This window comes from Coturnix japonica, chromosome 2 (genome assembly GCF_054131305.1).
Source record: "Coturnix japonica strain WE chromosome 2, WE-NBRP24, whole genome shotgun sequence".
Taxonomy (NCBI): Eukaryota; Metazoa; Chordata; class Aves; order Galliformes; family Phasianidae; genus Coturnix; species Coturnix japonica.
The window spans coordinates 54,285,490-54,299,528 of record NC_140664.1 but is presented as its reverse complement, the minus strand read 5'-3'; the positions used below and the strand labels follow the sequence as shown (position 1 = coordinate 54,299,528).

The 14,039-nt window shown below is 42.6% G+C and overlaps 1 protein-coding gene across 1 annotated transcript in view; it reads right to left on the bottom strand.

Moving 5' to 3' along the window:
- Positions 1-133: 133 nt before the first annotated feature.
- The window catches only part of PARD6G (par-6 family cell polarity regulator gamma), a 50,953-nt gene continuing 37,047 nt past the window's right edge, over positions 134-14,039 (bottom strand). Inside the window, exon 3 of the mRNA XM_015855127.3 lies at positions 134-2,939. Coding sequence (XP_015710613.2) covers positions 2,080-2,939 — 860 coding nt within the window. The 3' untranslated portion in view covers positions 134-2,079. The remainder of the gene's footprint in view (positions 2,940-14,039) is intronic.

The following is a 14,039-nucleotide window of genomic DNA, read 5'->3' as shown; positions in this document are numbered from 1 at the left end:
CTGAACTGGTTATGTCACTGAAGAGTTGTCAGAAAGATACCCAAAAGATACGCCTTCTTTCATCAAGTGTGACACTCCTACCTCAGTACCGCACTCCTGTCCTTCAGGATAAGGGAAAGATATAGCGAAGAAGCAAGCTTAGTGCACGTTTTATTGCAGACAGGTCACAATTCCATCAGTTAGATAAGGCAAAATGAGTAGCCTTCAGCCAGGCAAAACAGCTTATTCAAAGAAGGCGTAACAAAACCCTCCTGATAAGATGGTCTGACTGACTGAAGCATATCCAGCCATTCGGTTTTTTACTGCACCAATATAATCAGATTTTTATTATTATTATTTTTAATGAAAACCTTTGGTAAAGTACAAACATGTATTTAAGACATAGGATCAATGTGCTATTCTTACCGTGCTGGGAAAAAACAAGTATAGCTCTATAACTGCTGTGACACCTAGAAGAGGTTCAATTAAAGAGATGTTTTAAAATAAACTTTTAAAGCAAACCTAAAAGAAACATACTAAGTTCAATGTCCCAAACATACTTTACAATGAGCAGAAGACCGGTTGTTCCACAGGCATTCTAAATTAGCAATAATTAATTAGTCCACGTATCCTCTGTCCAGTCATTACAGATTCCAAAATGGAATGTAGTATTTTCTTTTGTTTCCAAACCAAGACTTCTGAATTTCCATATTCAAACAATATTTAAGAAATGTCTATTCCACCATATAAAAAAAACAAAACACCTTTAATGTACTACAAAGTTAAAAACAAAAAGAGAATGACAAGCTAAAAGTAGAAAAATACATTGCAAAACATATTTTGCTCCTTACGCTGATTGAGATGTAACAAAATACTTTAGATTTGACCACTTCCATCAATTCATGGCATTTCTGAAGTGAACAATTACCGACCCAGCAGTCACTGGTTACCCCTTAACTAGCATCCAGTAGGGTTGTCTGGCCATCACCAACATCCAGCATACTTTAAGTTTCTAGAAGTGTAGACATAAAGCTTTATAATTACCAGAAGAGTTCAAAAACAATAGAACTATTCTAAGGTTTGACAGTCAGCATCCCTCCTTTGTACAGAAATTGGCCAAACTTTTGTAAGGAAGGACCTTGAGGATTTAGGCTGCCCTAAACATACAGCAAGAGCCTATCTTGGTGGGGAAGGAGACAGTCCTAGCCACTCTTCCATTTCTTTTCGCCTTCTCGCACATAATGTATCCCTAGAATTCACATGAACCTCGATACTGAAAAAGCAGAGATGATGAGAAAATTTGGAAAAGAGGTATTATCTAATAAATATCAAAAGTAATACGTTTTACACATAATTAACAGCTTTAAGCTCTCGTTGTTAGGATTTTGTTCTCCCGTACAGCATAAATCCGTGTCGTGGGCAGGCCTGCCTCTGTCCAGCAGGTGGTGCTGATCTCAAAGCAATAACATCATCCTCTAACCTCCCCTCCCTACGCTTTAAAAAAACACATATATTTTTTTCATTTGGGAAATGTATTTGCAGCATCTCCCTACCATTGTTACCACCAGGGCAGGAAACTACTTTTACAGGGCTTGTCTGTTTTAGACATAACACTGCATATGTGGTATAAACAAATCAGCGGAAGGTCTGTATGTAATGCTATCGAGAAGAGCTCTTTTAAAACTTGTATTAGAGGAAAAACAGATTCCACTTCAAATAGACATCTGTTATTACTATTAAAACCTAATTCATATACATGCGTGTATAAATACATCCACCCATGCATTCAAACCCAAGCATGTAGCGCTGCCAGTGGTAACTTGTAAAACTCCTTAGATTTATACAAACTACAACTAATTTGCCTTCTCACTTTAGGACTGAGATATAAACCAGCTTTTACACTCTGGCATTCTCCTGGACAATTCTGCAGTGCGTGACAAGTTTTCTGCCTAACTCCAGATGCCACGTTTCCTAGACAGCAACAACGTTCTGCACCTGTGAGGTCTATGAGAGTATCAGCTCTGTTTTGTGCATAACAAGTTCTAAGAGTCAGTTGACCCCATTGGCACTTAAGACTGAAAAGAGTTGGAGGAATTGCTACTAAAGCGTAATGACCGTCCCATCCTCCTCAATTCCTCCCCGGGGAATAACCAGGCTGTGTCGGGGATCAGTTTTTAAGGAACTGAGTAATTTGTGGATGCTGCCGTTGCTTTCTCGGCCAGAGTTGTTGTTGAGCACCAGGTCCCTTTGAAGTCTGTGGCTAAGGCTGCTGCCATTGATTCGAGAGAGGCTACTGGAAGTAAGGCTGTGCAGTTTGGGAATGTGTTGTGGCTCCAGACCGCCCTCGATGACAATGTCAGCCTCTTCGTCACTCTCCATTTCATCAGGGTGGAAGTTCTGCAGTACGTGGGATGTAGGCAAGCTGTGGTGACTAGCAGTGCTGTCTGTAGACTGGCCAGAGCTGCCAGACATCCTACTGCTCCGAATAATATTGTTCCTCTGGTTTGCTGGCTTGACCGTGATAATAAGGTTATGGCTGTTGGCAATCATCATGTCTGTGACTTGGTCGAGAGTCTTTCCTGCTACTTCAATGCCATTAACTTCCAGGACTTCATCATTTACAGCCAACAAGCCCGTGCTCTCCGCTAAGCCTCCGGGAACCATACGAGAGATGAAGATACCAGGTACTTTTTCCAGTCCGTGAGGAGTAACCCTTACGCTGGTGCCATCGCGTATGTAAAATCCTAAAGGTTTCTCACACCCGTGTCGATACAGCCTCACTCTCCTGTGCGTTTCAGGAAGAATGTCCACATCGATTATGGAAGACACAGGCCTAAAGTCGTGAGGCATGCTAATATTAATATGAGGACGCCGGCGGAGGTTGTCATTGCGGAGCGTCACCAGAGCCTTCTTCTTCCTTGACAGCGTGTTGGTCCCAAAATTACTGTAGTCCACTTCATCTGAAAGATAAAACGCACCACTGTTACCAAACACAGAATTATTCAAACTGCAGGGAGTTTTCCCTCCTAACTGGTTCAACGAAGCTGTACTCCTAATAATATGGAAGAAATCGAATTCTCCTGCTTACCCTGACTTTTGTTTTTATCTAGCATAATTATCTAGTGTAAAAAAAAAAAAGTGCCATTGCAGTTCACATTAAAAATACTGTGCATATTTTAAACATGAAGAACATCCTAGCTGGAAAAGCATTTCACCAGGGGTTTAAACATGCTAACACTATTCAGATAAAAACCAACTGACTTTCAGTTTACTGTTGAAGACGAGCAGTAGAATACAGAAGGACAATTAGTTTACAGAAGTGTGATGATGCTTTTGCTCTTGTAAGTTAACCCTGCATAACAACGCTTGAGAAAACAAAATAATATCCCTAGCCAATAAAGGTTGAAAAAAGCATGCTAGGAAAACAAGCTTTTAATCATTTTTTTATTTCTTGCAAGGTCTCATTTTCAAGTCAGCTTTCAAGGCATATCACTGACTGATCTAAGTGGCATGAGGTTACACAATTCTAAAAGAACAATACAAGTGCTAGACTGCAACCTGATAACCCAGCCTGCTTTGAGCGGGGTGTTAGATTAGCCAGTCACCCAAGGTTCCTTTGGCCTAAATCATTCTCTGATCCTACAGTAGTCCTTTGGGCTGGAAACATAATTTAAAGACTGCAGAAGGACCATCCCTGCATACTCCTGTGACTTATCTGCATTGGCTCTATCAGCACTGAAGACATCTCAAGATCTATAGAAGGTCATTCTGAATGAAAGGCTTCTTGGATTAGTTTGCAGTCCTCAGCATCACGCTCACCACTCACATCTGCTCTAAGGTTGTTCAGAGCTCTGCCAACTGCATATGCCCAGCTGTGGTCCCATAAAGGGTTCACATACCAGTAAAAGCACAACGTACTGGGAGTCCTTAGGATCAGCAAGACAGGAAAAGCTCTCAGCTTCTCAGAAGTGCACTCCTTGCCTAGATAATGACTGCATGAGGAGGACAAGTCCTCATCTCTGTGGGCATTCAGAGTACCAATTCTTTCAAATGGAAGAGCCACCCAAAGCCAGGCATTAGTCCTACTCCCCCACCAACAGGATAGCCATCTGCATTCAGCTAGAGGTGGAGCTCTGATTAAGCTGGATGGATGACTGATTTTGAAGGCTAGCAACAAGCCTCTTTCTTCTTAAAAAGGGCCCACATAAGATTTCTTTCAATTCAACACTACGACCTCCAGCACTGTGCCCTACCCACTCTCACAATCCACTGACAAGTTCCTGCGTAAGGGCTATGAAAACTATTTAGAACTTCAGTTCTAAATCTGAATCCCCTTCTCTCTTGAAACATAGCGCAGCACCTAGAAAACCAAGGCTAACTTTAAGCCAGACTTTCATTTTAAGACGGCAAAGTTAAAATTACATACAAGTTTGTGTTTGAGACTGTCTTTTGTACCACTGGATATCTAAACTCAAACCAAAAGCTGCATGTCATTAAGACTCAGAAGATCAGTCTGGTCACTGCAGTTCACTGCACTGCAGGTAAAATGAAACACATGCCCCAGTCATCCCTCTCTCTGCTGACAGTACCCAGGTAGTTTTCCTCTGCCTCTCTGTATATGATTACTAAGACTGAATAAGACTGGCTTGCAAGCATTTTACCAGATCAGATGATTTCCTGTCAAGAGTTTTCTTCCCCTTAAAATAGCGAGAACAACCTAGACTTAATTCTTACAACATTCAAGCTTGTCCCAATTGAGTATTAACATCACAGGTAAAGCAGAGAAGCACAGTGGCCCATCTGACACGTACAGGTGGGACACGTCTGAAGTAGCTTCTTTTGGCTGAACAAAGAAGGTAATAACAAAAAAAAGACCTTATTTTGCTTTTATGACCTCCTCACCTGTGCTGAGCCCACTAATCTGTCTCCTTAGATGGCTGCCAGCATTCCTGACCCTTGAGCAACTTCCAAACAACCACCTCCACTAATAAGAAAGAGCCCAGTTTGCCACAAAAATGCACATTTTCCTCCAAACATGAACCAGGCAGAAGGGGAGATGACAAGCTACACAGGATACGCTGTGTTGGATTATTGACCATTTTTAAAATGCAAGTATTTCAGGACTGGAAACGGTTAAAAAAATGAAGTCAGTGCCCTGTTGACTGGGTTTGTTTTTATGACAGCATCAGGCATCAGTTTTTGATTCTGATCCTCAATGGGATCGCATCTGAGAAAGACAAAGATCCAACTTTAATAGGTAAAACTCTTAAAACCTCTTGCAGGCTGGAGAAAGGGATTTCATTTGGAGAGTTTTTAAGGAAAAAAAAGACCACACAATTAACTATTTTCTAGAAGAAATACAAGTATGAAATACAAATTCCCTGACAATATGGGGATTATTGCATTGCTGGTATTCGAGACGACCTGCTAGAACAAAACAGCTTCCCACGCTACTCCAAGCTTCTACTTTGGCAGCAGGAATAAAGTCAATGATCCATATGGAAGGTTTAACATCAGTTGTTGCTGGGGCAGCAGAAAGTCAACCTCAAGTAAAATTTCCTTCCTCACCAGAACTGGGAGAAGTCAGCCAACATCACAACCTTTTAGCAGCTACAGGGTGGTCAAACAGTGGCCTGTTACCCCTTTCCAGTTAGGAACCGTTCAGGTGGTGTGTGTCAGACCAGAATACAAACTATCTATCATTGCATAATTTACAACAACACACTTTGAAAGGTCAGTTACTAGGTTTTGAATTTCTTCACCATGCAGGATTCCAAACAAGAATGTAGTCTTAGCTAACAAAACTGACTGTGCCTGGATCCTGATCCCAAGGAAGACAAGTACGCAGTATATAAACCAGACAGAGCTTGTATTTCACGTCTCTCCTGCTGCAATATCAAGTCCTCCTTTTGCAGAATGAAGTCTACATAAATCTGTATGCATACTGGCAGGACAAGTGCCATCAAGTGGCACATCCAAGCAATACTTAATGTCTTGTATTTTACAGGGTGTCATGTTTTTCTATGTCTTAAATGTGGTCAGAGTGAAATGTGATGCACAGATGACAGAAGGAGAATTAACTTTTAGGTGCCGAGTACGGCCTCCATTCTTTACAACGTGACAGACCACACTGAACATTCTCCTGTACAAAATACAGTGCAATTTCAGACACAGATATGCTGTGAACCAGATAATCGTGCATAACCACTGAACTTTGGAAGGCTTAGATCTCAATTTTACTCGGGCCCATTATCTTCAATAGGAAGCAAATTATCTTGTTCACCTTTTTCTACAGAAAGAAAAAAACCCACCACAGCTGGGAAAGGAATCACCAGCTCTCCAGTTCTGCCCTACATGTAAGGACAGCCCCCTGAAAACCTCCATTAAAGTTGTCCTGTAGGCATTGAATGTTACTGCACCAATCCTTCACAGAAACTACACTTTCCAGAACATTTATGCTATCCGGCAGTGACTTACGTAAAACATCAAGTACTTTGGATGGCTGCATCCTTCCTGTTAATGTTTGTGTCATTTTTATTTATTTATTTATTTTTCTCCATCTCCTTTCTTTGAAATAGTTGTCACTACCTACTTGCCCATCAGAACCTTTCTGTTAGGTAGTATGCGTGCTACAGCTCTCTTCATATAGAAATACCCTTGTGGTAAATTTTCTTTATGCCAGTGTTTTCTCGCTTCAATTGGTGGAATTACCTCCACTTGTCCAGCAGTAGTAAAACCAATAAAGGAGATCTTTGCTTTCAAGTATGGATATTTTAGGTTTTTGCCTTCAAGTATGGATATTTTACTACAAGAATTACTTTCAAAACACATCTACAAAATTACAGATGCCCACACCTTTGAGGTATTTACTCCTTCAACAATTCTGTCGTCAACCCATGACTTACTGAATATATCATACCTTCCTGGTTGCCATCATGAATCCTATCCCGAAGTCACAGAGTACATCACAACACAGCATACTTACAGAGCTATTTATAAGGGTAAGAAAACTGCTTAGTGCATCTGGTTGTAGCCAAAAGAGTATTGTATTTCTTTAATTTACATGAAGGAAGAAATTATAGACCTTCTGAAAAAGCCACCAGGAGCACCACTCCCATTGCTTGGACAGCTGCTTTTCATAGGAGCTGCCTGCCAGATGAAATACCAAAGCTTAGCCAGATAAGATTGTATAAACAAGCTGAATTCCACAGAGAAGCAGACTGCCAGGCTCCTATAGGAACAGTTCACTTCAGACTCCGTTTTTTCAGTGTACATACACTCATGGCTTATTATTTCCTCTGGGAACTGTGGAACATTAGTTGACAGCTCTGGAAAGTACTTCAAAGACAAAATTACTTCCACTACGGAGAGCAGCACTTCAGGCAGCTTGGGAAGGAGGCCAATGAGTCATTAATAGTGAAGGGTAACCCCTCAATCCAACAGATCTCTATTACTGAACATCCAAATTTGCAGCAGTCATAAAACTATTTCAAGGGAACGTGTCATAGTTAACCCTTCTACCTTTCCATATCCCTGCTACAGACGCTGTCTGTGCTTTATATGAGTTGTATTCGGTATCTATTTTCTCAGAAAGACCAAAGTCTGCCACGTTTGTGAAAGCAATCAGACAGCAAATAAGCTGGTGACCTGCACACTGACCACATGCAAAGGGACTTAAAGAGGAAACAGATATGAAATGAACTATGGCTCAGGGAGGCGGGTGTCCTGTACCAATATCACTCATCAAGGAGCATTTAATGGGGAAAAAAATAAGGCTATCTAAATGCTAACGTAGCATTCCACATTACAGGAATATTAAAATCATCTATCTGCTGCCAGCAACGTCCGGAATACCGATCCAACACAAACACAGAAGGTTGAGCAGCTGTAGAAGCCGCTCCATGAGAAGGTCAAGTAACACACTCAGGTGCACAGGCACACACACGCTTAACTCCTTTCTACCATCACATTGCCACATCAGTCACTTGTGATACAACTTCATCAGCCTTTGGAAGACTAGCTAAACATTATAGCTTAGGTATGACATTCAGTGGGGCTTTGGAAGCACCAAGACCAAACAGGACAAGTTCAAACTAACATGAGAGCAGGTCATTTTCCACTATATTAAATCTCAATTTGTTTGTTTCCAAAACGATTTTTTTCCCCACTTTTTATAAGCTGTAAACACAGTGACATTTTTGAAAACAAATTTCACCAAGTAACTGAGAAATAAAATCTGAGAACACCACCCTACTCTAACCCAAACCCTATTAAACATGCTGTTCTTTGAGAGGCAACCTCCTACAGTGATTCAATATTAAAAAGGTAAATTCCCACTTAGACATCTCCCTATCTAGTAAGCACTCATTATCTGATTAGGATTAAAATCAAAGGAATACAAATGCATGTCTCTACTCTCGACACGTTTATCAACTCAAAATATTCTGCTCTCTTTCAAGACAGTGAACATTATTTTGTTCCTTAGCCTCACATGTTACAGCAAGCCAAAGTATAATTGCATTAGGTGCAGGCTTCTCTTTGCAGTGGCAGACATGCATAAGAGATATTTCAAAGCTACTTGCATCGAGGATAGAGACAGTCACTCTGGAATTTAATAAGCAGCCTCCTGCACTTCTCTCTACTTGTCATCAGAGGCCACTGTTCCCTTGCTGAACCTCTTCCCTCCTCCCTTTTTTATGTTGGAATAGCTGTGCTGCTCCAAAGAAGCAGTAGCTCTTGCTTGACCTGCAAGTTTGTCCTGTGATACACAAGGCTTCAGGAGGAAGAGGATGCTACCAAATAAAAGCAAGCATCCAGGCCCAAAGCGATCCTCACCTCACACAGCTCCCCTTAGCTGGCCAAAAAGCAGCTCTCAAATTCCGTGTTTTATAGTGAAGTTGTGGCCTCTTGCTTGTTTGGGAGGCTCTTCAGTTGTTTTGCCAAGTCCGCTGTCATTGTATCTGAGGTACGTTTTCCCTAGATAACACATTTATCTCTACCAGAATGGATTTTGTTTGGGTTTTTTCTCTCCCTAGGGCAACACTGCAATGACAATCTTCATTTAAAGGAAAAAGATTATAAGGTCCTCTTCCTATTTAATTTTCATGCACAATGACCCTTCTCCCCTTGCTTCCTTGCACAAACCACATTATGCCAAGGATACAATACTGCAGCAATTGAAAGCCGCAGGTTTTGAGTTTTGGCTTAATCATTTTTATTTAGCTCATTTTCTGACCTGCAACGAAGACTTGGGACCTCTTCCGTTCCATTAGAAGATCAGGCCGTTGTTGTTGTTGACTACCTGCACCCCATACATTGGCAAAGGAAATATATTTTATTTCCATAATAAAATGCCTACAGCCAACGCAAAGCAAAATACAACCAAGCAAACATGAAGAGGCCAAGCTAAAGTAACTTCTACCAAATGAAGCTTGGAAAGGCACCATGGTAGGGAGCATAAAGGCAGTCTGTAGGTCCAATGAGGAGCTGCAATACTGAACCTGGTCAGAGTACCACACTGAAGACACAGACCCTAATAAACACAACCTTGTCCTAATTTCAGGAATAGCTTCACCATCAGTGAAGACCTCTGGGCTCTGCTGAACAGGCAGCAGAGGAGAGACACTGGGCAGACAGGACCAGTGTCATCCTGCAGCTTGCCCAAGGGAAACCAGATGTAGCGTGCTCTTAGGCTCTCCCTCCCGCTGCTTTCTGCCACCTGCCATAGTGCTCTATTCATTCCAGAGTCATACTCCTTCCATGGCTCCAGGCAAAACAGACAGCATGGTCTATTATTCCTGTATGCAGGTAACAGCTAATCAAGTTTCTGCAGCACATTTAACTTGTTTTCCTGTTTGGATCTGGGGACATCACCTTTGGAGGCAGTGTATCTACAGACCTTCCTGGTGGCTGTGGCTCAGCTACTAAGTTCAGTGGGTTTCATCTCCTTCCCACTATGACTCTTGCCTACCTAAGATGAAGTAGACAAAAAAGACAAAACCCCACAATATTGCCAGAACAAGCCCCTTTTAAAAGACTGAAACAGCTCACAACCACAGCAGTGTGGTCATTCAACTGTTGCAAGCATCAGATCTGTGAAATACAAGGGTACTATCAAGAAGAATTACTGCAGTATAGAAAACAGTGTCTTTCTCATGCATTCTTTTGCTGACTAACACCTTATTCATCCCAAGCTAGTACAGACAGGCATGCTAGGAAGCACCTTCTTCTTATACTTCTGAATTCCCATAAAAAATAACTGGAAATAAAAAACAAATCACTATCCAAACTGTGGAGAGAAACTGATACTTCATGAAGATTTAAGACTTGAAGGAAAAAAATGGCCCTCTCTTCTACACTCATTGTCCTGAATGAGCCTAAAAAGTCACTACCTCATTTTATCAGAGAAGGGTAAGTTTTCAGTTTAAGTTCTTCTAGGACTCTCCCTAAAAAAGAAGCAAAAGGACACCATCATGTTTTTATAGCTTAACTGTCAGGATGCGTTAATACCACATACACTCAGTACTGGAGGGGAGGCAGAAAAAGCACGTACGTTGCTTTACAAAGCACTTTGCTGGTTCCTGCCTCCAAGTCGGCAGATCGTAAACACAATCCAGATTCTGCCTCTTATCGTGGAATTAAAAAGGTTTGAAAACAAGTGTGGCACAAGACATTTATTACAGCACTTGCCTGTCGAGTCACGACCTCTGAACACCCTGCAGGTCAGTCGACAGGCCGCGTGCTCCCCGCCTGCCCAGCTTGGGCCTCCAAGGCAATGCCCTCCCGGCTTTGCCTCTGGGGCACCTCGAAGTACTGCTGGTATGAAGCAAAGAGCTGTAAACATGTTTTGTAGTCTGGTTTTTAACATGGAGGAGAAACATAGCCCAACTGTGTAGGCAAACTAACTAAAGGCTGCAGCTCGGGCAGATTCACACCAGAGAGGGCTCATGCAAAGCAAGGCAGAACAGAGTGTTGCTCAATTGCCCCAGCGTCAGCAGGTATTAGCAGAACTGGTGTGCTTGAGGGGTATGGCCCTCAGGCCACCACTATCCCAACTTAGAAGCTTTTCATTTAGAATATCAAGTGCTGTTTGGTAACACTGAAGCAAGTAGAATAAAAAACGACACAAATACACAGATGTTTTCTAAGTAGTGCAAATTTGGCTTCTCCCTTTAAGGAGTTTTTGAGACGCCCCATCATTATTTAGGTGTGGTAAACTAGTGGCTGCCGCACTTTTTTCCTTAAAACAGGGTTTCTCCCTATGAGCACATGATACAAACAAGGGAGTGGCAGACAGGAAGCGATTGTTCAGAAATTAAAGGATTAGATCAGGCTCCATGATATCAGAACACAACATGAAACACGGCAAACGAAGTTGACATTTACCGGTTCAGATGTAAAAAAGCATTTTGTCTAGTTACCAAACCAAGCCCTGGGCCTCCTGCGAGTACTCTGTCTCCTTAACAAACATCAGTGCTGGCAGCTGCTAGCATCAATACACCTCCCAGGGAGCACAGGTTATTCCTCGCATTCCATCAGCAATGCCATACCACACACTGCAGCACAGAGCGCCTGCTTCTAGCCAAGCAAGTTTTCTGAATGGGAGTGCAGCCATGCCAGCAGCAGCAAGTTTCTCACGATCTGCCTTTGCATGGAAGCACCAACACCACTCTGTGCTGGCAGCGCTATCATCCCGTTGCTACAAACAGAGCAGAGATTGCCAGCGCCATTCTTGGTATAGCATCCGTTATTCCTGACGCTGGGAATTCCCTTCACAACCTCAGTTTTCCTGTTACACACACAGGAGATAACATTGAGTCATTGCCATGCTTGCTTGCTAAATTATATCATTAGGGTGGGGGTGCCAGTCATGTACCTAAAAGAGGATACAGCATTCACAGCCTGATCCCTCCTTCAGGTGAAGGCCACAGGCTATGCTGGCTTTTCCCATGCCAGAAACAAACTGAGCTGCGGCCAGACCAGACATGCAGCTCTTCAGCACACACAAAGTGATTTAGGGCGCTGTAAATTCCAGAAGAGTCACCCTATAGTAAAGGCTTCCTGCACGAGAAGTCAGATCACAAGGAGCACTTCTAATCGGTGGATCCTGAAGGGCTAAAAATAAAGATGTGCTGTTCACAAGAGACTCTGCTCTCATTCCACTGGTTAAGCTAAAAACCTGGAGAACAACATCAGAGGTTACGCAAAGCCCAGCAGCTCTAAGGAAGGAGGAGGGATTTGTACCGTTCAAAGGCAGGAAAGAACAGATGCAGTATGTTAGATCTTATTTTCATTACAGTGCATAGCTTGCTTCCAAGAATGCTTTCAACAGAAGTATTCTCCAATGCAACAAACTGATTCAGACAGGCTTCAATACGAGCTGCGTCCTTGCCAAGAGACACCGAACTGCTCCTATTAACTTCAGCTCACCACTTCTCACCTCTAATCCCCACAACTTCCTCTGCCTTCAGCCTCCTTCTGGGATACAACCACAGAAGGACAGCTCACATCCTCACCCCCTGATCAGAACAAAAGTGACTACAACCCCTTCGCTTTCTTTAGACAAGAGCCCAGTGTTCCTTTTCAAGCGTTTCCTCGCCTCATTCTCTTATATTGCTAGACAGCATCAGGAATTGGCAAACCCTTTAATAGTAAGATCAGGCAGTTATTACTAAATCCATACTAAATTCCCACAGCAGGAGCCAAATGGTGACCAAGGCAATTTTTATTTGATGATGCATCCCATCTTCAGGAAGAAACAGTTCCAGGGACATAGAAAGTGGAGGTAAATAGTTACATGAAGACAAAGGGTTACATACAACAAAAACACTGGCTCACAGGTTAATGCCTTCAATGTATGTTTTTGCTAAGAGGCTCCAGGGTAGGCAGCGGAGAAATACGAACACTCAGCACTAAGTTGTGCTGTATTCCACATGCATTTATTAGCATGCTGGCTAAATGAAGCAGCTTATTTGAAAGCCCACCAGCTCTGCAACGTTTTGTGGCTGCACTGTATAGATCACCACTAGGAACCGGTATTTGCACTGGGCAAATGTTCAGCCCAACAAATGCTGGAAAAATGACAGCCAGAAATGTGTAATGCAGAACCATTGCATTTTCACAGAATCACACAGAATGACCCGGGTTGGAAGGGACCTCAAGGATCATGTAGTTCCAACCCCCCTGCCTGGCAGGGCCACCAAACATACACCTTTACTAGATCAGGTTGCCCAGGGCCCCGTCCAACCTGGCCTTGAACACCTCCAAGGACGGGGCATCCACAACCTCCCTGGGCAGCCTGTTCCAGGGCCTAACCACTGTCCTAGTGAAGAACTTCCCCCTAACATCCAACCTAAATCTTCCCTCTTTTAACTTAAAACCATTTCCCCATGTCCTGTTTTGTACAAGACTCTCAGACACCTCCTGCACAAACCAAAACCATCTGAGCGGTTCCTCCCATTCAGAGCAGATAGAGCACTAGGAGACAGGCTTAACAGGTTTCAAAGTTAATGACACCTACCCCTTGGCTCAGCAGATAACACCATGTTTGCACAGGGTGCTGCACAAGCAACAGGAGGAGGGTGAGGGGGGCAGAAGTAGGAAAGAGGTAACTGGGCTTCTTTTACCTTTACCCATCCAGATCATGCTTATCATCTGCACTGCTCCATTTTTTCATTCTAGGAGGATGTATTTTAACATCCAGATCAACACACAAACTACTCAAGGGAACTCATCTGGCTTTGTCCGTATCGTTTTACAGGAGTCAAGCCCTTGGGGACAGCAAATCGAATGATAGCTTAAGCTGAAAGGAATAATCCTGATCCTTTAGTCTCCATCTTTTAATACACAAATACAGTGCTGGAAGTTTAAGAAAGAGAATGGGGAAAAAGAATAAGGCTATAAGGCTGTGGCTATGAATCACCTGCTTGTCTGGGCAAGAAAGAAATCTAGAAAATCCTGATCTTCAGAGTAAACCAAAATGCACTCAAAGAGTGATGAGGCACTGAGGAGCAGCCAGGCATTATGGATATCAAAAAGCCAGTCCACAAAAGTAGGGGTCT